General features: G+C 47.9%; 1 protein-coding gene across 1 annotated transcript in view; it reads left to right on the top strand.

Moving 5' to 3' along the window:
• MYO1D (myosin ID) overlaps positions 1-27506 on the top strand; it is a 353018-nt gene that overhangs the window by 208660 nt on the left and 116852 nt on the right. The window contains exons 17-20 of the mRNA XM_062216283.1: positions 6333-6556; positions 12346-12490; positions 13704-13808; positions 21587-21700. Of these exons, the coding sequence (XP_062072267.1) occupies positions 6333-6556; positions 12346-12490; positions 13704-13808; positions 21587-21700 (588 nt within the window). The remainder of the gene's footprint in view (positions 1-6332; positions 6557-12345; positions 12491-13703; positions 13809-21586; positions 21701-27506) is intronic.

Consider the following 27506-nt stretch of genomic DNA (forward strand, 5'->3'; position numbering starts at 1 on the left):
CAACGAGAACAAGGGTGAACCCCTGAAGATGGAACACATGACAGCCAAGATGAAAGATTCAGTATCAGGCTTGGAGGGGGAAGCTGAAACGTCCATTTGTTTTACAGACAGCGCCGAGTGGCCGCGATGCCCTCGGTGCTGTTCTGGGCAGTGGAGCGGCGTCAGTGGGGAGAGAGACAGACCTCTCCAGCCTAGCGGAGCTTAGTCCCTGGAGGAAGGGGCTAAGGACACGATAAGTGAGAAGGTGTCAGTGCTGGGGGGGAAGAGCGAGGCTGGAGCCTGAGGAGGATCTGGACTAGCTGGAGGGCAGCGAGGGGCCGTGTGAACAGTAGGGAGGGCCAGGGCTGCTGACACTGGAGCAGACACAGAGGCAAGCATGTTTGCCAGGTGGCCTCTCAGGGAAGAGCCTTCCAGGCAGAGGGAACAGGTTGCACAAAGGCCCTGAGACAGAGGCACCCGGCCCGTGCAGGATAGAGCAGAGGGTGGGAACAGGCAGTGAGGTTGCAAAGGAAGAAGTAGCAGATCCCCTGGGGCTAGCGATGGCTTTTACTCGCTGGGAAGTGGAGAACCAGGCACTGCAGAGTCAGAGTCTGACGGGGTCTGGCCCCAGTCCCAGTAGGCTTGCTCTGGCTTCCGTGTGAGCATGGCCTCTCAGTAGCAAGGGGTGTGCAAGGCTGCTCCAGCTTCTCTGCCTGCATCTCAGCTGTGCCCTCCAGCCTGCCCTTCTGTCTGGTGGCTGCTCGCCCTCTGGTGCCCTGCACTTCCCTGTACCTTGGGGCCCAGGATGCAGCCCTCCCTCAGCTCCGCCCCCTCTCAGGTTCCTGTCCTGTAGCACACACTACCTGGCTGTTTCCATGTAACTTTTTTAAAAGATTATTTTTTATTTATTTGAAAGGCACAGTTAGAGAATCTTCCATCTGCTGGTTCACTCCCCATGGCTGTAACAGCCCAGGGCTGGACCAAGCCAGAGCCAGGAGCCAGAAGCTTCTTCTGGGTCTCCCATGTGGGTGCAAAGGCCCAATCACTTGGGCCATCCTCCACTGCTTTCCCAGGCATATTAAGAGAGTGCTGGATTGGAAGTGGAGCAGCTGGGACTTGAACTGGCACTCGCTGCACCCGCTGCGCCACAGCACCAGCCATTCATTTACAGTGTTAATATCATCTCACCTTGGGCCCCTTTTGGCTCCCGTGTTGTTGGTTGAACCTCTTAGGTATATGCAAAAGAGTTCTAAGCGCTTGCTTGTTTTTGAACATAACATTGCATTTTGCTTTCTAAAGCACTGTCCTCACACAGTCGTCTCCAGAGGTAAGCGTTGTGTGGCTTTTGAAAAACCCAGCCATTGAAGCTGTTTTAACCAAAGCAGGGGGTGGGGCAGAGGTGTAGGCAACTGATGAGACAGTTAAGCCACTGCATGTCCCAGCTCCAGTCCCTGTCCTAGCTTCCTGCTAATGCACACCCTGGAATGCTCAAGGAGGTGGGTCCCCGCCATTTATGGAAAGGCCTGGTGTGAGTCTCAGCCCCTGGTTCAGCCTGGCCCAGCCCTGGCTGTTGTGAGCATTTGGGAAGTGAACCAGCAAATAGGAGTTCTGTCTGTCTGTCTGTCTCTGCCCGTTTTCCTTCCTCAAGAAAAAAGGATGGGGGGATGGGGAGGTGAAGGATTGAAAATTCTTCCTTATACCTTAAATTCCAGCTTGCAGACCCTAGGTGGAAAAATCAACAACAACCCTCCCCCAGCAAGTACACATGACTTTTATGAAAGTATAACCTACTAAAACCAGCTATGCTTAGCTGATTAGGAAAAATACATAAATCCTTCTTCCCGAAGAATCCTTTTCCTCTTTAGTTTTTCGGTGCTACTCTTTCTATGATGTTAAAAACCAAATAAATTAAGCTCTTCTGATAAATCGATGATACAGTTGCAGGCTCACAAAAATACTCCCCCAACTCCATGCCAAACTGCATGAGATTAAGAAATATCAAATGTAAAAACCACAAAGGGCCAGCACCACTGCTCACTTGGCTAATCCTCCGCCTGCAGCACCAGTACCCCAGGTTCTAGTCCCAGTTGGGGTGCTGGATTTTGTCCCGGTTGCTCTTCTTCCAGTCCAGCTCTCTGCTGTGGCCCAGGAAGGCAGTGGAGGATGGCCCAAGTGCTTGGGCCCTGCACCCACATGGGAGACCAGGAGGAAGTACCTGGCTCCTGGCTTTGGATCAGTGCAGCGCGCCAGCCGTAGCGGCCATTTGGGGGGTGAACCAACGGAAGGAAGACGTTTCTGTCTCTCTCTGTCTCACTGTCTAACTCTGCCTATCAAAAAAAAAATTAAAAAGCCACAAAGAACATGCCATCCATCATGAAACCGAAAAGAAAATAAAAATAAAACCAAGATTCCAACTTCCTACTATACACTTTGAGAAATGTCTCTCAGGAAAGGGAGAGTAGACCAAATTGGAGACTAAGATGTGGAGCAGTACCACGGGGCACCTGAGAATCAGTCTGAAGTGTTCCGGAAGGAAGGCCTAGAATACCCCCCCCCCCACACACACACACACCAGGGATCCTTGCTTCCCCAGGGAGAAGAGTCAGCGAGGTTTCCCATCTTTCCTGCCTCTGATTTATCCATCAGTGGGCAGGGAATGGGGAAAGCATCTGCTGGCAGCCATCATTGTAGCTAAACCAAGAGAAGGTTCCAGTGGACATGGGAGTAGAATCCACAGCACTCCCTGTTTGTGTCCTCAGAACTAAGGAACAGCCTCAATGGCAGCTCCCTCTCCACTCCTCCAGGGCAGCTGGAAAACTAGATAAAGCCTCTAATCCATGGCCATCCAATCTGCATTAAAATTGAATGAAACAGGGACCAGTGCTATGGCAGAGGTTAAAGCCACCAACTGCAGCGCTGGTTTGAGTCCTGGCTGCTCCACTTCCAATCCAGCTCTCTGCTATGGACTGGGAAAGCAGTGGAGGATGGCCAAGTCCTTGGGCCCCTGTACCCTCATGGGAGACCCAGGGAAGCTCCTGGCTCTTGGCTTCAGATCAGCCCAGCTCCAGCTGTTGTGGCCATCTGGGGAGTGAACCAGTGGATAGAAAACCTCTCTCTCTCTCTCTCTGCCTCTGCCTCTCTGTAACTGCCTTTCAAACAAATAAATAAATCTTTAAAAAAAAAAAAAGAAGAAGAAGAAGGAAAGGGAGAAGAAGAAAATAGCACAGCCTACTAAAGATGAAGACTAGGCTTCCAATGAGTCATAACAATTCCTGCCTATGGCACTCTGACCACACACCAAGCACCTTTCTGTTCTATGTGTATCAACTCCATTAATACAACAGTACTATAAGGTAATCTCCACAGTCCTCCTCATTTTGTAAATAGGAAAACCAAGGCATGGAGAGGTTACAAAGCTCACCCAAGTCTACCCTGCCCTCAAGGTGGGGGGCAGGGTTTGAACTCAGGCCTCTGTGTCCAGAGCCTGTTCCCAACTGCTCTGTTCCTGTACTTCTCTGCAGAGGCAGGCAACACTGTAGGCGACTACTTGTACTCTCCAGGACATGGAAGAGGACAGAATGTGCTGGCTGTGCACCTGTTCTTGGAAGCTACAAGAGGGAAGAACAACCAGAAATCATGGATCCAACATACCAGAGTAGAGTAGCTCAAGAAGCCCCAGGATAGGAACTCTGCGGCAGATCTCAAGGCACAAGGAAATAAGCAATATCAAAGGAAAAGGTTCAGCCAATGCGCTGGCCACTTGAGAAAGTATTGCTGGTCATTTGATGGCACTGTAAGAGCAGCTGGCAAAAAGCAGCAGTAGGTACAAGGAAACTGAAGCAGATTTTTTAAACAAGATGGTTATTAACTATAGGTAAAAACAAATCTACATGATAAAGCAAAGGAAAAATAGGTAAACCCCTTAGCAAAGTGATGAGCCAAATTTATATGATATATAATATAGTACACATGTGTATACATGTATTATGTCAGTTATTCACTATGCATATGATGTGGTTATTGTATGGAATGTAAACACTATTGACTTACAAGTTCTGATGTAACCACTGCTGGATTGATAGAGAAAAATGATGGTGCGAGAGCCGAATCTCCACTTTTTTTTTTTTTTTTTTTTTTTTTGACAGGCAGAGTGGACAGTGAGAGAGAGAGACAGAGAGAAAGGTCTTCCTTTTTGCCGTTGGTTCACCCTCCAATGGCCGCCGCGGTAGCACGCTGCGGCCGGCGCACCGCGCTGTTCCGATGGCAGGAGCCAGGTGCTTCTCCTGGTCTCCCATGGGGTGCAGGACCCAAGGACTTGGGCCATCCTCCACTGCACTCCCTAGCCACAGCAGAGAGCTGGCCTGGAAGAGGGGCAACCGGGACAGGATCGGTGCCCCAACCGGGACTAGAACCCAGTGTGCCGGCGCCGCAAGGCGGAGGATTAGCCTGTTGAGCCACGGCGCCGGCCATCGAATCTCCACTTTCTATAATTTGGACAGTGTCCCAAAGAATCAACCAAAAATCACATTCTGTGTATCATTTATAAAAGTGACAGTGAATAACAGAAGATGCAGCTAAAATATTTTGCATGGAATCAGACTGTGAGCAGGGTAGTTGGTTTGGGTGGGCAAGGGAATGGGCTATTTTCTGTTATAAGCATTTTTATACTCTTATTTTTTTCAAATACACAAAACCAAAGTGAACTAACAACACTGATGAAATGTGAATGGTACCCCAAAGCTGCATTAAAAAGCATGTATAAGATTGTTTTTTAAAAATTACTAAAGAACCTAACCAAAAACATTTTTAAAAGAAGCTCTACAAAACAATTCTTGAAAATTAAAGATTGATTTTCTATATAGATGTGGCTCCATGGAGTCTTAATTCTTCCCTTCCCCTTAAAAACAAAAAAAGAGAGAGAGAGGCAGCCACAAACAGTACGAAACTTTAAAACTGTGTGTTGTCAAAAGAACTGAACCACATACTTACTTCCCCCCTCTAATTGTATTCTTTTGGGTTTTCAAGATACTAAAGAAGGGACCTTTATTTTAGCACTTGGGTGGAGGCGTCACAAAGCCATCTGTGGGATGGATCCGCCGCAAGGAAGAGAGCCATGCCCACTAAAAATGATCGCTGTGCTCAGGCACGGGAGATGAGGTCGTTTTTGTTGCCTGGTGGTCTTTAAATCTTCTGGGTAGAGGCAAGCTGTAGACCCCCATCACAGATGGCATACGTGCCAGGCTTCCCTTACGTGTTGCCTGCAGCCAGATCCGTGTTGACTGCACAGCAGGCTGGAAGAAAGCACAGAGCAGGCACGTGGTGCATACTCAGGAGCCTGCGTGAAGATGAACCTCAAACAACTGAGCAGAGGCTCGAGCCTTTGCAAGGGCAGTCAATGAGCACAGATGGGGATCTAAGAAATGAAAGAGACCTGAGGGAGTCTGGAGGAGCCACACTGAGGACTTGGATTGGGAGGCTGAGAATCTGGGCCCTGAAAGTCCAGGGACAAGGAAGGGAAATGATGCAGGAGTTTAGGTAGCAGCATCAGCATCCACTGGAGCGTGACTGGGACTGTGCACATACCTCCCCAGGGATGCAAGCAGTGTGCGCAGCGGGGTCTCTGCTGGAGAGAATCCTGGGAGAAAGCCAGTTCAGGGGAAGAGAGGCCATGCCGGGGGAGGGGCGGTGACAGGCGGAAGGTGACATCAATTCCATCTTGCCAGAGAGGTCGAGAAATGTGGGCACCTGGACAAAAGAGCCCGAAGAAGTGTTCGTGTCTTGTCACGCTTAGATGAAGCCAATGGGGAGATGTTAATATGTTGTCTGATTGGTTTCTGGATCCTGAAAACGGGTAGCAAAGATCCGTATGATCTTGGCGATCCCTTTTAGGCTTTCCCAGGAATGCGTCTCAGTTCTTGGGAATTGATGCCCTGCTGGGGAAGGGGCTGCACAGTGCGACTCCATGTGACCTTTCTCTAGGGGCTGGTGTGTGTGACCCGTGTCACGGCAGGCTCCACAGGAGAACTGTCTGTGTGTGTGGTGTTTGATCCTGACTCCTCTTGCTTCTCTTCACCATTCCTAAAAAGTTTATCCAAAGACGCTTGCAGTTTGACTTTCTTCTTTTCCTGACAGTGAAAGCTAACCCAGGACTCTGCTTCAAACAACGCACGCTTGTGGTGGTGCAAGGAGCAGGTGGACAGTGGGAACCCAGTGATCGCCATGCCTCCTCGCGCCATCTGTTGGTGGCGGGTAGAGCTGCCAGACCCGGCTGAGTGGGTCCGAGAGGCTTCCCTCACGTCAGTCATCCACCACGGAGCCAACCAGTCAACGTTTTCTTTCTCTCTGCCACACAGGTGTGGCGGGGCACCCTGGCCCGCATGCGGTACAGGAGGACCAAGGCAGCTCTGACAATACTAAGGTACTACCGGCGCTACAAAGTCAAGTCCTATATCCACGAGGTGGCCAGCCGTTTCCACGGCGTCCGGACGATGAGAGACTACGGGAAGCATGTGAAGTGGCCCACCCCTCCCAAAGTGCTTCGCCGGTTTGAGGAGTGCCTACAGGCGATTTTCAACAGGTAAGTGCTCCTTGGCACAAGCCGTACAAGGCCACAATCCTGAGGCCTGGGTGGTGGCTCAGTCGCTTGCCGTTATGACCTTTGCCATTGCCTTCTGTCTTCACTTTTGTGGCTTTTGCTTCCAAAGGGCCTCTGCTCAGCTCACAGTATGTGAACAGTCTATTTATCTCTCTTGCAAGTAGGTGACAGCTGTGTGCCACCTTTTGGAAATGAGCCAATATTGCCACTCTCTGTTATTAGCAAACAATGGCTGTGGGTTTAAATCCCCTCACTTGGCTCGCAGGAGAAAGCTCCTCAGTGTGACAGCTCTGGGTCCTGCTGAGCCTCACTTCCACAGGGGCCTGCTTGATGCTGGGACGCAGGCAGAGAAGGCGTTTTTAACATTGCCCACGTGACCTTGAGGAGGGAAACAAGCTGGCTGTTAAATAAGTGAACACCCGTGTAAAATGTGGGCCTGTCCAGCCGACCTTCATTTCTTTATAACGTGCCCTGCATCTGAGTCTGCCCTTTCAGAAGGCCTTTCCCGTGCCTTTTGGACTTACTTGGTGCCAGCATGCGCCAGACATGCAGCCATCCCTGGGTGTGTACGAGAGATAAGTGCCAGGACCCCCAAGGATACCAGACGCCACCAGTGCTCGAGGCCCTTCCATAAAATGGCATCATATTGTGTATAACTTATGCATGTCTTCCCACACCTTTAAGTCACCGCTGGGTACTTACAACACCTAGTTATGTACAGGTTGTGTAGATAGTTCCTGTACTGCATTGTTCAGGGAATAATGACGAGGCAAAAAATTTTGTATGTACTCGGTACTGACACAGCCACCGTAGGCCAACTGCATTTTTTATCAGAAGTTGATTGAATCTGCAGATGTGAAACCTGTGGACCCGGAATGATGACTGTATTCCATGCTGTCTCACATATAGCCATCTGGTCATGTACGCTAAGCTGGTAGTTCTCAGACATAGCCATTTGATATGGTAAAAGAACACTGATACACAGAATGTAGGAGAAGTAATTTATAAATCTATGCTAAATCAGATTTTGTCTTCTTTAGATTCTGCTGGAAGATGTCCAATGATAAAGAAACATGCATGAAAGAAATACTCCTTAATATGTATCTCACATGCATTTTTCTAAAAATGATCAGGAGCCAGCGCTGTGGCGCAGTAGGTTAATACTCTGCCTGTGGCGCCGGCATCTCATATGGGCGCTGGTTGGAGTCCTGGCTGCTCCACTTCCCATCCAGCTCCCTGCTATGGCCTGGGAAAGCAGTAGAAGATGGCCCAAGTCCTTGGGCCCCTGCACCTGCATGGGAGACCTGGAAGAAGCTCCTGGCTTCATTGGCTTAGCTCCAGCCATTGCGGCCATTTGGGGAGTGAACTAGTGGATGGAAGACCTCTGTCTCTGTCTCCCCCTCTCTGTCTATAACTCTACCTCTCAAATAAGTAAATAAATAAAATATTTAAAAATAAATAAATAAAAATAAATGATCTCTCATAAAAAGAAAAAAAAATTCAACCAAAATTATTGAAAGCAAAAGTACCTCAATTCTCAGATGGATTACTATAAGTATTAGTTTTCAATCTTAACAGACTTTTTAAAATTTATTTATTTTCATTGTATTAGAGAGCCAGAGAGTGATCTTCTATCTGCTGGTTCACTCGCCAAATGCCCATGACAGTCAGGGCTGGGCCAAGAACCTGGAACTACATCTGCATGCATCTCCCTTGTGGGTGTCAAGGGCCCAAGTATCTGAGCCATCCCTTGCTACCAACAAGGGTGCACATTAACAGGAAGATGGATCAGAAGTAGGGGGAGCCCAGACTTGAGTCAGGCACTCCACATGGGGAGCAGGCCTCCCAAGAGGCGTCTCACCCACTGCACCAACACCTGCCCCCTTGGCAGGCTTTTTAATGCAGAGAGAAAATTTTGACACAAATGGTATCATTTGGGTTTTTTTTGTTTTGTTTTGTTTTGTTTTGTTTTTGTTTTTTGACAGGCAGAGTGGACAGTGAGAGAGAGCCAGAGAGAAAGGTCTTCCTTTTGCCGTTGGTTCACCCTCCAATGGCCGCCGCAAGGCGGAGGATTAGCCTAGTGAGCCGCGGCACCGGCCCGCAAATGGTATCATTTGTAATCTGCGTTGTGACATAATGTACCTTATGCAGGAGCTGGGATTGGAAGCAGAGCCACTCCAACCCAGGCTCTCCAGTATGGGATGCTGGTGTCCCGAGAGGTGTCTTCACCACAGCAGCAGGTGCCTACTCCCCAGGGTCGTGTTGTTATGGCTACAAGAGATCGCCATTGCTGCAGTTACATTGCACTCTAGCCAGTTCAGTCATTCTTTTTAGATTTTGAGGTTTTTATTTGTGACCTAGAACTGATTGATTTGTATAAAATTCAGTGTAATGTTTCAGCGAATGCTTACTGAATGCCTTCTGTGCTGAGGCACTGACCAGAGATACGGTGCCTAAGAGACAGAGGGGAAAGGCTGCCCAGCCTTCCCAGGGGTTCTGGTCTGGGAACAGTGAACACAGCCGCTGTCATAGAGGGTGCACACAGACACACCACATACACACTGCAGAACACACCCTGTAGGCTGTGCTAACCTGGCCAGAGGCCAGGCAGCTTTTTCTGTAACGAGCCAGCAGGAACTGTTGTGGGCTCTGCAGGCTACTGGTAGTCTCTGGCACATTTTCTTCTTTTTGTTAAACATGTAAAATTGGGAGCCGGCATTGTGGCATAGCAGTCTAAGCCTCCACCTGCAGTGCCAGCATCCCCTGTGGGCGCCAGCTCAAGTCCCAGCTGTGCCTCTTCCAATCCAGCTCCCTGCTAATACACTTGGAAAGCAGTGGAAGATGGTCCAAGTCCTTGGGCCCCCTGTGCCCATGTGGGAGACCTGGAAGAAGCTCCTGGCTTCTGGTTTCAGATAAGCCCAGCACCAGCCATTGTGGCCATTTGGGGAGTGAGCCAGCAGAAAGAAAACCTTTCTGGCTGTCTCCCTCCCTCTGTCCGTGACTCTACCTTTCAAATAAATAAAATAAAATCTTATTTAAAAAATGTAAAATTATAAAACAAAACAACAAAAAACTCTTCTTAGTTCACAGATGGAACAGCAACAGCCGGGGCTCAGCTGTGGCACAGACTGTGGTGCGCCAAACCTGATCTTGAATTTTTTAAGCTGTGAAATTCTGAGCAAAAGCACGTTGAGGGAGTCCATGGCTGCTGGGCTGGTTTTGGTTTTTTCTTTCCGTCTTTCCAGGCTCAGTGTGCAACAGTGTCATCATGTTGGTCGCGCCCAGTCCTTGCACTCATTCTTTTTCACTGTGCCTCCGTCATGCCCAGCTGTCCCCTGGGCATGGTGGCTCTCATGGCTGCGCTGCTGCCATCAGCTGCTCGTACTTACAGGCGACAGTTTGCTGGATCAGGATAAAAGCCACATGGCTCTCACCAGGGTTGTGTAGGTCAGGTCTCTGAGGCCCAGCAAGGTGCTGAGCTGTGGGCCTCTGGAGCCTATTGGGTACAGACCTTATCCTGGGCCACCATGAGCAGTGAAAAGGGACAGGGTGACCAGGCCCAGAGGCTGGGAATTGATCAGCAGACGGAGCAAGGACTCTATGCTCCAGTAACGACATTCGCAAGTCAAGGGCTAACTGGGGCAGGTGCTTAGCAAGCCGCTTAGTGTCGCAAGGCCTGCCTGTCACCACTGCCCTTGGCTTTGCTCCAAGCCTGTCACTCTTGTAGCCTCTTCTGGAATGAGCTTGGGACAGTGTGTCTCATGGGAGAGTTGCTGGCTGTAAAAAGCAGAGGAAAGGGTTTCACTGTTGTGTTGGGCTCTTACTTTGTCACAGCGGTTGTTTGGGCAGCCTGCTGTCTCGGACCCTCTGCAGCAGCAGATGTCCCACCCGACCATGGTCAGCCCTTCCATGTGCGTGTGGCTGGCACAACTCCCACCCTGAAATCCGCCACCTCTTGCCCTTGCTACCAGCCCCCACTGCGACAGGCTCAGGATCCCTGGGGTTTTGTCCAGAATCCCACTCTTGCCTAAGGGTCTCTCTCCTGCGGAATGGATTGAGCCACCTGGAGCTGCTTCTCCATCTGCCCAGTCTCACCTGCTTCCTGTCTCCCAGAAAGTCTTCACATCTCCCACTTTATTATCATTTCTATTTCCTGATTTTGCCCTCTTTTTATACTTTTCTGATTATGTCAGTGGGGATTTTCAGTTGCTGCCATTCTGATGTGCCCTGGGCGCATCTGAGCACCAACAGCCTGGAGAATTCACTTGGCCGAAGGAGGTTCGCGTCTGCTTCCAGGCTCTGCTTCAAGCTCCATGGCAGAACAGAGGACATTGGTGTCAGCACAACTTAGGTGCTGCTGAGAGCATTAAGGAACTTGTCTGTTATTTTTGCTTTATACTTTGAGTTGCTCAGGCCCAAAAAAATCTTGGAGTCATCCCCAAATCCTCTCTTGCCCTCACAACTCGTCTGTCAACTGATTGTAACGGCTCTTCCTTTAGAACAAATCCAGATCCGATGCTTATCTCCGGCTCCACAGCCTCCTCCCTGATTCAAGCCACCTTCCCCTAGGTGTGCGTTATGGCAGTGGCCTCTGCTCGCAGCCTGCAGCCGTCAAAGGGAGCCTTCCGAAGCTGAGTCAGTCTGCACCCTCTGTTCAGAACCTTCCTGGGGTGTCTCACTCAGAGTAAAGGCCAGAGTCCTGGAAGCAGCCTCCTGGCCTCGTGGATTCCTGCCCCACTCTGTCTCTGTGCTTGCCCCCTTCCTTATGCCGCTGAAGCACACAGGCCTCCTGGCTGCTGCTCTAATGCTCCTGGAAAACTCATGTCTCAGAGCCATGGCACCTGCTGGGTTCTCTTTCCTAGATGCTCCTGCTCTATCTCTGCGAGACTGGCGCCCTCACTGCCTGTGAGTCCCTGCTCGTGGCTCCTTCTCAGCAGTGCCTCTCCAAGCCACAGCCACTCCTTCCCTCTGCTGTACTCCCTGTCCCTCTTGTCCCGTCTTCCTCATGCACCTGTCCCCCCCCATCCCCACAGTACATCTGCTCATTGGATACTTTGTTGTCAGTCCTCCATACAACACAAGCACCTAACAGAAAAGAGCTTTGCCTGTCTTGCTTACTGCTCTGCCTCTACTGCCCAGAACAGCGCCTGGTGTTTAGTAAGTGCCTAGAAGATATTAGCTGGGGGCAGGCACTATGGCACAGCGGGTAGAGCCACCTCCTGCAACACCAGCATTCCATATGACTGCAGGTTCAAGTCCCAGATGCTCTACTTTCCATCCAGATCCCTGTTAATTCACCTGGGAAAGCAGCAGAAGATAGCCCAATTGTGTGAGTCTCCCATGTGGGAGACTCAGTTGGAGTTCCAGGCTCCTGGCTTCGGCCTGGCCCAGCCCCAGCCATTGCAACTATCTGGGGAGTGAACCAGCAGATGGAAGATCGATCTCTTTCTCTGTCTCTCCCTCTCTCTCTATCACTCTGCTTTTCAAATAAATAACTATATCTTTAAGAAAGAAAATATTAGTTGAATGAATGAAAGATGAATCTAAATTTTCTGTGCTCTAAATATAAACATTATTAAAGCCCAAAGTAAGTTTTACAAAATATCTACTTTAGCAATTTCTATGTATATTTTGATAATTTTGGAGGGATTTAGCTTTTCCTTAGTGCAGCTTTGGCTTTATTTTGCTTGATGGCAGTAGCTTCAGTTATCGTTGAGAATGAACAGGATTGCATCCCTAAAGTCTAACACATTTTGTTTACATATTTGTAGATGGAGAGCATCCCTGCTTATCAAGAGCCTACCCACTTCAGATCTGCCGCAGGTCCGGGCCAAGGTTGCAGCCATGGAGATGCTGAAGGGCCACAGAGCTGACCTTGGCCTCCAGAGGGCTTGGGAGGGCAACTATCTGGCTTCTGTGAGTTCAAGAGAACAACATGGAATCTGCTCCTGCTCCCTTTCACAAGAATTTATCTCCAAGAACTCATAAAAGAAAGAAAACACCTTTAGAAACTAAATAGTTTCTGGGAAAGATACTAAATTAGAAGGTGTTATTGCTTCTAAATGCACAGTATTCGATATCTTCCCCACTTTGCAAAGGGCCATCTTTGCTGTGCCAAGGTTTACGAGGTACACTCTGTACCAGGTCTGCCACCATTGAAAACTCCCCTTCCAGAATTCCACAGCAGGTTTTCAATTGCCATCTTAATATTCATTATTCCTGAAGCCATATTTCATCGCCCCTCCCACTCCCTACTCTTAAAGCATCATGGGCCTGTGATGTTATACCAGCCCTCTCGTAGCTCACCATTGGGGTGGGGGTGGGGGGTGGAAAGCAGATGTCTGAAACCATGCAAAGATAGTTGTAAAGCAAACTGCAAGTGCCTGTTCACCTAAAGTGCTCGGAAGGGAGGCAGGCATTGACCTGGTCAAGATGTCCAAGTCCCATGTCGCAGTGCCTGGGTTCTACACTCGGTTCTCCTCCTGACTCCAGCTTCCTTGTGGATGCAGACCCTCGGAGGCAGCAGCAATGGCTCAAGTGATTGGGTTTTTGCCTTCCACATGGGAGACCTGGACTGAGTTCCTGGCTCCCTGCCTCAACCCAGTCTGGCCCCAGCCTTTAGAGGCATTTGTGGACTGAATCAGTAAATGGGATTGCATGCTCGCTCACTATCTGTCCATCCAACCATCTGCCTGCCTGTCTGTCTGTCTATCTATCTAAAATCAATACTTAGAAAATAAGTGGAGGCTGACGCTGTAGTGTAGAAGGTTTAAGCCACTGCCTACGGTGCCAGCATCCCATATGGGTGCCTATTGGAGTTCCAGGTGCTCCACTTTTGATCCAGCTCCCTGCTAATGCTCCTGGGAAAGCAGCAGCAGATGGCCCAGGTGCTTGTGCTCCTGCACCCGCATGGGAGACCTGGATGAACTCCTGACTCCTGGCTTCTGCCTGGTTGTTGCAGCTATTTGGGGAGTGAACCAACAGATGGAAGATATCTCTCTCTCTCCCTCTCTCTCACCTCCCCCTTCTATCTATATATCTCTGCCTTTCAAATTAATATTTGGGGAAAAAATGAGTAAAAATAAACTGCTAAGCATAATCATTCTCTGTCTTTTCCTTCTGCTTCCAGAAGCCAGATACACCTCAAACATCAGGCACGTTTGTCCCTGTTGCTAACGAGCTGAAGCGGAAGGACAAATACATGAACGTGCTCTTCTCCTGTCACGTCCGTAAGGTAAGGCAAGCTCGCGACAGACCGTCCGGGAGAACCCAGCTCACAGCACGCCCACTCGGGTGGGCCCGCAGATCCCCAGCCGCAGATCCCCAGCCAGCTGCTCCCTCGGAGAGTTCTGCCTGTCTGTCCCGGGCCTCATTGCAATGATTGCTGCAAAGCCTTCCAAAGGCAAAGGACTCTTTATGGAAATCATTTCTGTCAAACCAGCATGGACAGCCCCTGGAGGCCAGGGACCTGTATTTTGCTGTGTGTGTGCCCTCCCTGGGGCCTGCACACGGGCTTGGTATGGGATGTTCACTGAGTGCATTATGTATGTCTGTTATCGCTATTTAAAAAAAAAATAAGACTGAGGTGGGGAAGAATGTAGTTTGGCAAAGAGGAGTAGCCCATGTGGTTGTTTGGAAGGTGGGACCTTTACACACATGCTGTAGATGCGACCTGTCCACAGATGATAGCAGTGGGCAGTGGAAGGCAAGCGACACATTGGCTTTTAAAAACCTTTAAAAAGCTTGTTTCAAAGAATAGCAAAGAAATTGGAAAAAAATTATAAAGGAGCATTTTGTGGGGCTAGGTGTTTAGCACTGCAGTTGAAATGCTACTTGGGGTGCCCACGTGCCCTCTCAGAGTGCCGGGCTCACATCCCAGCATTCCTCCTGATTCCACTCTCCTCCTCACGTGCACCCCGGGGGGCAGCAGTGATGCCACCCATGTGGGAGACCCAGAGTGAGGGCCCGACTCCTGTGGTCAGTCACAGCCCGCTTCCTGCTGTTGAGGGCATTCGGGGAAATCTGTGTCTGGTGTGTACACGTGTGCTTGCTCACTCGCTCACTCATGAATTTTTTACAAAAGAGCATTTTTAGTAAAATTATCCAAATTTTAAAATATTACAGAAATGGTGAACTTAAGAAAAATATTGCCTAGATTGACGCAACAAGAGACATGGACATATCTAGAGGAAGAATTAAGAAAATTGTCAGAATCGCCTCCTAACAAAGGACCAAGTTTAGGTCCTTTTACAGGTTCATCACTTCAGATCTTTAAAACAATATGCAATTTCTTTTTTTTTCTTCAGTATTACTCAGATCAAAATAATGAAATCAGTTTTTCATCTGTAATAATGGCATTTAATGTGAATATTTAAACATTGATAAAAACCAGTATTTGCAAAGATATAGGAAAACACTGTTGGGAGCATAAGATACAGTCCTTTGGAGGATTCATCAGGATTGAAATGCCCATGCTACTTAATCTGGGAATTCCACAGCTTAGCATTTATCCAAAAAAGATATTTGCACAGATATCCAAAGATATATATGTACACAATTAAACACACATATATTTGTACATTGTAAATGTACATGCACAGTTGACCCCATATATATTTGTATATTGTAACACCAAAAAAACTCAGAAGAAGATGTCAGTATACATCAGTGGATGGTTGGTAACCCATCCACTGAATTGTGTGTGTGCCCACAAGACTACCATGTGTGGCTGTTAAAAGTAAATGGGAAAAGGACAGTAGGTGAGGAAAGGGCAAAGTGAAATAATGGTCTTCAAGACACCGGACATCAAGCGAGGGAAGACAGTGATCCCTGAAGCACGAGAAGTGAGATGACAGCAGCCGGTTAACTGCCGAGGCAGACTCTCCAGTCTGTGGCAGGGGCAGGGGAGCCATGGCCGTGCCCCAGTCTACTCCTTAGTTAAAGAGCAATGAAGGCTGCAAGGCTACTAGGGTTTACAGAGCAGAGAACCAGAGAAGAAAGAGTTGCAACAGGAGAAAATTCCAGAGGTCTTTATCTTTAGAAAGTCTACTTTGGGCTGGCACTGTGGCGTAGTGGGTAAAGGCACCACCTGCAGTGCCAGTATCCCATGTGGGCACCGGTTCGAGTCCCAGCTGCTCCACTTCCAATCCAGCTCTCTGCGATGGGCTGGGAAAGTAGTAGAAGATGGCCCAAGTCCTTGGGCCCCTACACCCCATGGGAGACCCAGAAGAAGCTCCGGGCTCCTGGTTTCAGATCAGCGCAGCTCCAGCCATTGTAGTCATCTGGGGAGTGAACCAGCAATGGAAGACCTCTCTCTCTCTCTCTCTCTCTCTCTCTCTCTCTCTCTTTCTCTTTCTCTTTCTCTTTCTCTTTCTCTTTCTCTTTCTCTTTCTCTCTACCTCTCCTATGTTCTCTGTGTAACTCTGACTTTCAAATAAATAAATAAATCTTTAAAAAAAAAAAAAAAAGAAAGTCTACTTTGAAAATGCATCTGAGGAAATTGCTCGAGCCTGGGGAAAGCACCACCCAAAAGGCTTAGAGGTCACCAGGCCAGTCCTCACACTGGGCTGCAGGTTGTGCCTCCCCACCGGTCAGATTGGAAACCTCAGGAGCCAAGGATGCTGCATGGACAATGGTCTTGTCCTTGATCAAACACTATTCCAATCCTACCCAACAAATCTGTGAAACACAGCAGGAAAGAATCCAGTGGTTTCCAGCTCATTCTATCGGCAGCTCAGAAGTGTTTGTAAGAATGCCAAAATCTCCAGCACCTGGAAGGTAGAATTCAGAATGTGTGGCATCCGATCCAGATTACCAGGCATACAGAGCGACAGCAGACTACAGTGCATGATGAGAAGAAAAGTCAGTCATTCAACCAGATTAAAAACTAACAGCGTCACTAAAGCCATTATTAAAATGGTATGCTATGTCTTCAGAAAGGGGAAAGATCAATAACACGTGGAAGGTTTTGTGATGAACTGCCCTGAATTTACAAAGATGAAAAATACAATGAGAAAAAAAAATATTCTCCGTGAGGTTAACAGCAGATTAGACTCTGCAGAAAAAATTAGTGAATTGAAGACAGCAGCAAAACTGGCCGGCATTAACCAGAAAGGGAGAGGGAAAACAGACTCAGAACAGAGCGCCAGGGAGCTGTATAATCCAGAATACATGCAGTCCCTGAGGGAGGAGAGGAGGGAGAAGTGGAAATCGTCGGGAAAAGCGCCAGCTAACGTCTTTCCAAATTTGACGGAAGCAGTAAGTGCACAGATCCAAGAAGCTCAACAAACCCCATGCACAAGAAACACAAAATAATTATCCCAACGCACACTGTGATCAGATTGATCGATACCAGTAATAAAGCAAAGATAAGGATGCACCCTGTCCCTGTCAGAAACAGCGCACGTGAGAAGACAGCAGAGCATCTAGGATGCTCCAGAATGTACTATAGAAAAGTAGACCAGATGAACTATATATATATATATATATATATATATATATATATATATATATGCTGAAATAGCAAAACAGTTATAACTAATGTCATAACAGGAAGTGAAATGGACTCTTTCAAAATCTCATTGCTTAAAGAAGGCAGAAAATGTGGAAACAGGAACAGTGAACAAACGGAACAAACAGGAAACAAACTGAAAAATCATAAACTGAAGCCTGACCAGTGGCCCAAACATCACAGTTAAAGGCAGAGGTGGCATCCCAGCCTGTGCATGTGTTCACCAACTCAGAAGCTCTCTAAACCCCTGATTTCAGGGTTTGTGGCGGTTTGATCACAAAGGTATGAGCAGTTAAATCATGGGCTTTTGGCAGTGACCTTACTCCCTTCTCCCTCTCCCCTCACCACGTGGCTCAAAGTGGAGCTGAAGGTTGCAGCCCTGTAATCAGGCCTCGTTCTTGGACACCAGACCCCATCCTGTGACTAGGAGCCCCCATCAGCAGTCACCTCATTCACGGACAGAAGACACCGTCTTTGCTTTGTAGTTCCCCAGGGTCTTGGAAGCTCATGTGTCAGAAGGCTGGAACTAAGACTAAATATTCCTACAAAAGATAATCCTAATACTCATAAAATTCCAAGGGCTGGCCGAACTCTATCTTAGGAATGGGGGACAAAGACCAAACACAGGTTAAGCATCCCTAATTTGAAAATCCAAAATCAGAACTGCTCTGAAATCCTAAACTTCTTGGCCACTCACATGATACTCAACACGTTTCAGATGTCAGATGTTCAGATTAGAGACGCTCAACTGGTAAAGCCTGTGCAAATATTTCAGAATCTGAAACCCTTCTGATCCCAGGCATTTTGGATATGGGATACTGAACCTGTATATGTTTCTTATGGCATCACAGTGTTTGAACATTAAGGAAGGAGAGCTCAACTCAGTGCGTGATAGAGGGTTTTTAGCAAAATAGCAGTGGATCTGAAAGTTAGACTGCAATCAAGGAAAGGCTATATCTCGAGGTGTTTGGCACACTCCAGAATGCAGATTCGGGAACTCTGTTCTATAAGTGTGCTTAGACTTGATGAGTCGGGAGGAGACTTTGCCAGCCAGGGTTACACACCCACACAAAAGAAAGTAGTGTGTGTATCAGCCACAGCGCCGGTTTGTGAAGATAGCAGATGCCGGTGTGCTGTCTCAGTGAGTCCTGCGGCCACCGTCAAGTGTCCATCCTATCTGGCATCAGGACATGTAGGAGCTCCAGTTAGTTGCTGGAAGAGAGTAATGGCTTTGAGAATGAGGTCACCGACCACACAAAAGCCTGGGTCTCTAGACTTCCCGTGAAGACAGTTTTATACCTGGCAGAGAGCATGTCCCTATCTGGGTCCTGCAAGATTAGAAACTGAAATTCCTATTCATGGTCCTGGGTTTCTAAGTTCAAGAGGAAGCACCCCTTCCTTCACACCTCAGCTGAGATGACGTCGTCTCTGGAAGCTTGCACTCGCCAGCGAGCACACGGTAAACTGGAGAGGACTTGAGCAAAGTCCGCTTTATGCTGTGATTCTTTTGGAAACGGCCAATTTCATTAACTGTCGTTACGCCTTTGAAGGCGGGAGCCACCTGTAAATGGCCACTCTCGCCCTTCATGTGCCTCCTCCTGGCCTAACTCCCCAGGGAAGCTTCATCTCGGGCCTGCTGCGACACTGAGGATATCCATGAACAGAACACTGGACGGCGTTAGTGACCTAATGCTGAGTCTGCGCCCCAGTTCTCTCTCGCTCGCTTTTTTTTCTTTTAACTTTATAAACTTAACTGGAAGACTGAGATAGTGTTCCTATGCCATAATCATATTAAGTAACTCTGGGGCTTACGTTATGTACACGAGTTTTTTCTTTGCTGTTTTGATATGGCTAAAGGTAATGCAATTTAAGGTTTCCACTTCACTCCCCAACGTACTTTCCCTATCTTCTTTGGTGTTTTAGGATGATTTGAGTTACTGAAACAGAAAGCAAGGATTGGTGATGTATTTTATTTTAAAAATGATTTTTTTGCATAAATAGAAAGGAAATCTTTCTAAGCAGGGCTTCTTATACTTGCCGCTTTTAGGGCTTTCTCTCTCGGCCCTCGGATTAGGGCAAGGGCATGTCATAAACAGAATACGGGGCCTACCTCTTTTGACTCTGAACTTGTAAAAGTTTGCAAAAAGGTTTTTCAGCCCTCTCTATAGCGTCTGCAGATGCCTGCACAGCAGATGGGGTTATTCAGATTCCATTCTGGACGACCTCTGTTCCACGTACTCTAAGATTGCTTTAAACGATGCTGAGTGTTCCCCAGCGTGACCGAGCACTGGTGTCCTATCGAATAGCAACAGATGTCTGTTGACAAACATTTCTGTATTTCTCAGTGTATTTTGGAAATGCTGGGTTAAATGTGCTCTCTAGATACAGGATTCTCTCAGCCTTTACAAACACTCTCAAGTTACGAATATCTTTGTGGAGGCTGTGGTTTGCAGTTTCTCAAACTAACCTGGCTGTGGAACCCTGTGTCTCACAAAGCTCCGCATAAGACTGAGTTGTGCAGAGCAGACGCTCAGGAGACATGGACAGCGGCGCCCTGCCCACACCTGATTCCGTTCCCCCGGCAGGTGCAGGCACAGGCGCAGGCGCTCCGGCAGCAGAGGCTGCTGGGGTTTGAGGGCATTTACCGAGAATGTAATCATTTCATCACATAGATTATTGCTTGCACACACGGTGTTTTGTCGAGTTGAAGACTGAAAAATATACTTTTATTATAAAGGAAATGTTTAAAAAATTGACTGATTTCTTATTTTTTTTTTTTAAGATTTATTTACTCCAGAGGCAGAGTTAAAGAGAGAAGGGGAGGGACAGAGAGATCTTCCATATGCTGGTTCACTCCCCAGATGGCTGCAATGGTTGGAGCTGCACCAATCCGAAGCCAGGAGCCAAGAGCTTCTTCTGGGTCTCCCAAGCAGCTACAGGGGCCCAAGGACTTGGGCCATCTTCCACTGCTTTCCCAGGAGAATTAGCAGGGAGCTGGATCAGGAGTGGAACAGCCAGTACCCATACTAGCACCTATATGGGATGCTGGCATCATAGGCAGCAGCTTAACCTGCTATGCCAGAAGAATGACCCAGACTGATTTCTAAAATGATGAGGCAAAAGGGAGAAGATTGAATAAAATTTAAACTACATTTTGAGCTTTAATTTGTCTTATCCTACCTCTGCAGATATATCCTGCCATATCCTGTCTTATTGATCTTGGTTAGTATGGTAATCCACTGAGACAAACTACATTTTCAAATTAATCTCTAACTTCTTTGTTTGCATGTAGAGAATAAGAACTTGGGAAAGGGTCTGGGGGAATATATATAAACACACACACACCACAACTATGCCTTCTATTCTAGTTGGAGGAAGGGTTTCAGGGTTTTTGCTTTTGTTTTGTTTGCCTTTTTTTTTTTTCCTTCTAGTCACTAAGAAACATAGCATTACAATGATTCAAAAAATTTTAGTGCTAGGTGCCTTGATTAAAATATGACACAACAATGGTTCAAGTCCAAGCTACTTCTCTTCCAATCCAGCTCTCTGCTATGCCCTGGGAAAGCAGTAGAAGATGGCCCAAGTCCTTGGGTCCCTATACCTATGTGGGAGACCCAGAAGAAAATCTTGGCTCCTGGCTTCAGATCAGCTCAGCTCTGACCATTGTGGTCATTTGGGGAGTGAACCAGCAAATGGAAGATCTCTCTTTCTCTTTAGCTCTACCTGTCTAACTCTTTCAAATAAATAAAAATAAATCTTTAAAAATAAATAAATAAAATATGACCCAAGCCTAAGATTGAAATAGCCACATTAACAAGTAGCTAACCACTTACTTATAAAATGTTCTGCAAGTAATTCTGTCTCACGAAAGATCTACTGGCAAACATGGAAATTTTCAGACCTTCTGTCTCAAAGTGGTACTCTACTAAGACACACACACATATACTCTTTCCCAGTTTCATTATCTAGTTTTATTTTCTTTTATGATCTTATGTTTTCACTTACTAGTTACTTATCTGTCTCAGCCCCATGTGCTAGCCTCAGCTTCTTAGAACCAGGGACTTCTCTTACTCCTCTGCCTAACTGGCTTCTTTGCTTTTAACTAGTGAGTTGTGTTATGAGTTCTTTGTATGTTCCAAATGCACATCCCTTCTCAGAGACAGGACTTGCAAAATGTTTGTCCCATTCTGTGAATATGTCTCCTCACTTTCTTGACGATGTCAGGCCACATGTTTTTAAGTCCTTTCATTCTGTGTGTTTCCAGTTGCATGGCAGAATTGTGAAATCGCCATTGCCAGATTCCACACATCTGGGACCTCCAGCTCCTTTGAAATCCCCTGGCATCCGGCGAAGTGGCCACGCATTGGCCACCTCCATTGGAGCATTTGTCTCCATAGCCGGTCACCTCTGCCCTGGGGTTCTCCAGGCAGATAATCTGATTTTCTTCACGATGTGCTGAGACACTGTGGTTTATTGCTTTATTTTGCTTTGTTTTCCTACAGGTGAATCGATTTAGTAAGGTGGAAGACCGAGCAATTTTTGTCACTGACCGTCACTTGTATAAAATGGACCCCACTAAACAGTACAAGGTGATGAAGACGATCCCGCTGTACAATGTAAGTTCTCCATGCTTCTCTCCAAGTGAGGTCTTACTCTAGGGCTCGTGAACAACTAGAGCTCTCAGACTGCTCCAATCTTTGGGGCTACAGGGAGCCTGTGAATCCTGAAATTGTATGCCAGTATCGTGCTTTGTATAAATGTACAAGTTCCTATAAGGAAAGATCCAAAGCTTCTAAGAGCTTAATGAAGGAAAAAAAAAAATTCTAAATGTAAGGACTGTGGATTCTATGTGATCTTTCCCTATTCCTTATCCCACTTGCTTCTTAAATGTGCTAGCTGTAATGTGTCTTCCTACTTATTTTCATAATATTTATTTCTATACGGAATTGGATTCGATCAGAAAAATAGTGGAGAATTACCTGTGAAAACATCACTGGTCTCCCACATGTGAAAAGTTATTCTTTTTACTAGTATATTTTAGACAGATGGAATTGCTGGTTGAATGATCTCTGATCTGAATTGACTGTAGTGTAACTGTAGCCATAGGGTTCTCAAATTCCATGCCATTTTTTTATTTGAAATATGAAATCTGGGCCGGTGCCACGGCTCACTTGGCTAATCCTCCACCTGCGGCACCGGCACCCTAGTTCTAGTCCCGGTTGGGACGCTGGATTCTGTCCCGGTTGCTCCTCTTCCAGTCCAGCTCTCTACTGTGGCCCGGAAGTACAGTGGAGGATGGCCCTAGTGCTTGGGCCCTGCACCTGCATGGAGACCAGGAGGAAGCGCCTGGCTCCTGTCTTCAGATCAGCACAGCACACCGGCCATAGCGGCCATTTTGGGGGGTGAACCAATGGAAAAGGAAGACCTTTCTCTCTGTTTCTCTCTCTCTCACTGTCTAACTCTGCCTGTCAAAAAAAAAAAAGAGAGAGAGATGAAATCTGGCGGGATCTCCTTAATCTCATCATGACACTTTCTCAATTTTTCTGCTCCCTGGGGTCTGCTTTACAAGTGACTAATTCTGATTCTTCAGAAAGATCCTACTGATCTTTCCATGTCTCTAGGATTTTTCTCCGTCTGCTCATTAGTAAAGAGAGAAGTCTGTGTCTGTTCTAGGATGAACCAGGAGCATTGTTTAAGCATGATTTTAAATCCTTTTGGTGTCTGCATAAATGAATAGGAAACACTGAATTGCAGTTTTATTTTGTGAAGTCAAGGGTGCTCGGGGTTGGAAGGCACAAAGAAAACGAACTCTCTGTGGCTTTGCTGAGTGGCTGAGAAAGGCTAGATTGTGGCACCGGGACTTCCCTTACTTCTTACATCCCCACCATACACCCACACACCTTTGTCCCTTTCAGTAGGCAATGGATTGCACCTAGGAAGAAGCTGTCTAAGAAAGCATTCTGAGATACTTGTGATTGCAGGCAGTCCAGGCTCTGCCTGGGGGTCAGCTCCTGGGAGGAGCTGACTTCAGAACAGCGGTTGCCTCTTAGGAAGAAGCAAGGTGGGTGGGACAGGGGACTCTCAACAGTATCAATAATTTTTTTTTTAAAGTTTAAAGCAAACATGGTGAGATAATTAAGTCTGGGAGATGAGAATATGGACATTTGTTACATTATTATGCTTTCCCGTATGATTGAAATATTTTGAAATTACAAAAAGTTTAACACAGGAACCTTTTAAGACAAAATGATGATGCTAAGAGTTGAGCTGGACATACTAGGGGCAGTGAAGGGAAGCAGATTCCATTGTAGCTGTGTGGGGCCTCAGGGTGAAACAGAAACTACAGGTTCTATAGCTAATGGGAAGCCTGTCACTGAGCGAGAACTCAGCACTGATGAGTACAATTTAAGAATGGACCCATATGGGCCGGCACCGCGGGTCAGTAGGCTAATCCTCCTCCTTGCGGCGCCGGCACACTGGGTTCTAGTCCCGGTCGGGGCACCGATCCTGTCCCGGTTGCCCCTCTTCCAGGCCAGCTCTCTGCTGTGGCCAGGGAGTGCAGTGGAGGATGGCCCAAGTTCTTGGGCCCTGCACCCCATGGGAGACCAGGATAAGCACCTGGCTCCTGCCATTGGAACAGCGCGGTGCGCCGGCCGCAGCGCGCCTACCGCGGCGGCCATTGGAGGGTGAACCAAAGGCAAAAAGGAAGACCTTTCTCTCTGTCTCTCTCTCACTGTCCACTCTGCCTGTCAAAAGAAAAAAAAAAAAAAAGAATGGACCCATAAATAACTGGAGTCTGGATTAGAAGTCTGGAGGAATAAACAGGGCAGATTACTCGAGAACACCACAGTCGGGGGGAGCATTTGGTGATGGTTGGGATGCCCACATCCCACATCAGAGTATCTGGGCTCAGGTCCGAGCTCCAGGTCCATATACCAGCTTCCTGCTTCCTGGGAGACAGCAGGTGAAGGAGCAAGTAACTGGGCCCTGCCACCCATGTGGGAAACCTAGGCTGAGTTCTCAACTCCTGGCCTCAGCCTCACCCAGCCCTGGTGTTTGCCAGCATTTGGGAAGTGAACCAGTAAATGGGAGCTCCAATGATCAATCAATCAATATCTCTCTCTCTCTTCACCTTTCAAATAAAGTGAAACAATTTTTAAACTTAAAAAAATCTCAGGGCCAGCACTGTGGCATAGTGGGTAAGGCCACTGTCTGCAGTGCCAGCATCCCATATGGGCACCAGTTCAAGTCCTAGCTGCTCCACTTCCGATCTAGCTCTTTGCTATGGCCTGGGAAAGCAGTGGATTATGGCCTAAGTCCTTGGGCCCCTGCACCCACATGGGAGACCTGGAAGAAGCTCCTGGATCCTGGCTTCGGATTGGCACAGCTCCAGCCATTGCAGCCATTTGGGGAGTGAACCAGCAGGTGGAAGACTGCTCTCTCTCTCTCTCTGCCTCTGCTTCTGCCTCTCTGTAACTCTAATATAAATAAATAAACCCTTAAAAAAAACTTAACCTTAAAAACTGGTAAATAAACAAACAAAAGAACATTACAACTAAATGGTATGGAAAAGAAAATTGGATGGAAACATAATAAAAAGCAAAACCTTTTTTTAAAAAAGATTTATTTTTATTTATTTGAAAAACAAGAGTTACAGAAAGAGGTAGAGACAGAAAGAGAGGTCTTCCATGCGCTGGTTCAATCCCCAGCTGCATGGAATGGCTGCAGCGGGCAGAGCTGCGCCAATCCAAAGCCAGGAGCCAGGAGCCTCTTGCAGATTTCCCACGTGGGTGCAGGGGCCCAAGCACTTGGGCCATCTTCTACTGCTTTCCCAGGCCAAGCAGAGAGCTGGTTCAGAAGAGGAGCAGCCAGGACTAGAACTGGTACCCATATGGGATGCCGGTGCTTCAGGCCAGGGCTTTAACCTGCTGCGCCACAGCACCGACCCCAAAGCAAAACCTTTTTATGGGCCTCCATTTTCTCATGTCTCTCTAATGTGCTAAAAGAGTGCTAATTCCCTCCAGATCCATACGACTGTGGATTATTCTAGGAAGGGAGAGAGCTCTGGGAACACCATGTTCCAGAATCAAATCAGGAAGTTTTCAGAATCAAGGTATTAATAAGAGCCTACCGCCAAGGGCCTCACAGGCCTCTCCTCTCGCCTCTGTTTTGCATTCCCCATGTCTGCAGGCTCCTTTCCTGTCTCAGCAAGGCTTTGCTGGCTCCAAGGAACAGATTGCAGCCACACATTATCTTAAGTCATGCCTTGTTCTTAGCAAGGATGTGTATGGTAGCTAGGGAGAGGAATCTCACAGAGCCCTGGGGAAATGCTGCCACGTGGGTTTTCAGGCTGCCCAAGAGGCTGTGATAGCCTGCAGGGCATTCAGCAGCATGGGTGCTACAGAGGCCAAGTTTGTGACATTTCGTGTGTCTGCTTCTCTTTGCCTGTCATGGTACAACCATCACCTCTTTCTTGCCAGCCTGGGTCAGCTCTGGTCTGCGTCAGCCACCCCAACAAACCAATAGAGTCTCAACCTACAGAAGCATACTGAATGCTGTCTCAGATGAGGCCTCACCACAGCAACCAATTATACATGATCCAAATAACTTTTACTTATGCATTTATTTAAGAGACAGACAGCACCCATCTGCTGGTTCACTCCCTAAATGTCTTGGCGGGGGGGTGGGGTGGGGAGGTGTTGTAGAGGAGCTGGGAACTCAGCCCAGGTCTCACAAAAGGGTAACAGGAGCCCAGTTACTTGAGTCATCACCTGCTCCCTCACAGCATCTGCTTTAGCAGGAAGCGGGAGTCAGGAGCCAGAGCTGGGAACTGAATCCAGGTGTTCTGAAGTGGGACATGAGAGTGCTATGCACAGCCTTGTCTTGACTGCGAGGCCAGATGTCTGCCCCTAGTGCTTGTGCTTCTGTCCAACAGGCAATTCCCTGCACAGTCCCTCTGGACATTTCCTGACATGACGTGGAGAATTCCCACAGTCCATCCAGGAGCTTCGGTGAGCTAGGTTCACCTGCATGCTTAGGTCATCTAACACCTGCAGCTGTCCCCACCTCGCAGGATCCTGGTCTTTGTCAGACTGGCCCAGAAGTTGTGCTCAAGAAGCCCCCCGCATGGGTGAGACTCAGCTGACGCTGCAGCTTGGCAACGTGTCTAGGCCATCTCGGAGCCTCGTTGTCGTTCCTTCTGTTTCCTGACTGCTTCCAGCCAGGTGCTGTGGGACCAGTGTTGCTGCTTTCCTCACACACCATGGCAACACTCAACCAGGGGCTAGGCCTGTAGCCCTGTGAGTTAAGCCTCTGCTCCAGACACCCACATCCCCTATCAGAGTGTCAGTTTGAGTTCCAGCTGCTCCACTTGCGGTCCAGTTTTCTGCGAATACACACTGGAAGGCAGCAGATGATGGCTCAAGTGCTTGGGCCCCTGCCACCCGCGTAGGAGAGCTGGACAGAGTTCCCAGGCTCCTGGCTTCGGCTTGACCCAGCCCTATCTGTTGCAGGCATTTGGGAAGTGAACCAGTATATGGAAGATCAGTCTGTGTGTGTGTGTGTGTGTGTCTGTGAGAGAGATTGCCTTTCAAGTAGATGAAAGCAACTAAACTTGAAAAACTCAACCAATTCCACTATCCTTCCGTGTCCTAATTCATTGAACTTGTGTAACTCAGCAATAAGAGCGAACCCTGACTGCTCGACTTTGACGGGCACATTAGCCACAAACCTTCTGAAGCACCCTCACATGTATGTGCACAGGCACACGGCTGTGTGTATGGTATACACACATGCAGGGGTCTTGTATGAACACAAGGTTTCATCACCTAGGAGTGCAATCGCTCAGTCCAGTAGCTAGACCAAGTTTAGCTCCACAGGAGCCGCCAGCTGTCTCCCACAGCGGCTGCTTCCCCATCTCACCACTACTGGACACGGGGTGTTCTTTTAGCCCTTCAGATAGGTGTCTAGTCTTATTGTCTATTTTCCAGTACCCTAAACCAGATGGCAGCACACTGAGGCCTCATCTTTAAGAGAACAATTTATCTAGTTTCTAACATAAATAGGTGTTTGGGAGATAAAGGCTGCCTTTTTTATTATTATTATTTGAAAGGCAGAGAGAGAAGAGATCTTCAGTCCACTGGTTCACACCCCCCAATTTTTTTTTATTTGAAAGGCAGAGAAAGAGAGAGAGAGAGGGAGAGAGAGAGAGAGAATCTTCAGTCCACTGGTTCATGCCCCAAATGGCTACAACAGCTGTGGCTGAGCCCGGCCTAAGGAGCCAGGAGCTTCATCCAGGTCCCCACGTGGGGGCAGGGGCCCAAGCACTTGGGCCATCTTTTGCTGCTTTTCCCAGGCGCATTAGCCAGACAGCTGAATCAGAAGTGGAGCAGCTGGGACAGGAAATAGCGCCCATATGGCATG

The sequence above is a fragment of the Lepus europaeus genome, chromosome 18, assembly GCF_033115175.1.
Source record: "Lepus europaeus isolate LE1 chromosome 18, mLepTim1.pri, whole genome shotgun sequence".
NCBI classification, from domain to species: domain Eukaryota; kingdom Metazoa; phylum Chordata; class Mammalia; order Lagomorpha; family Leporidae; genus Lepus; species Lepus europaeus.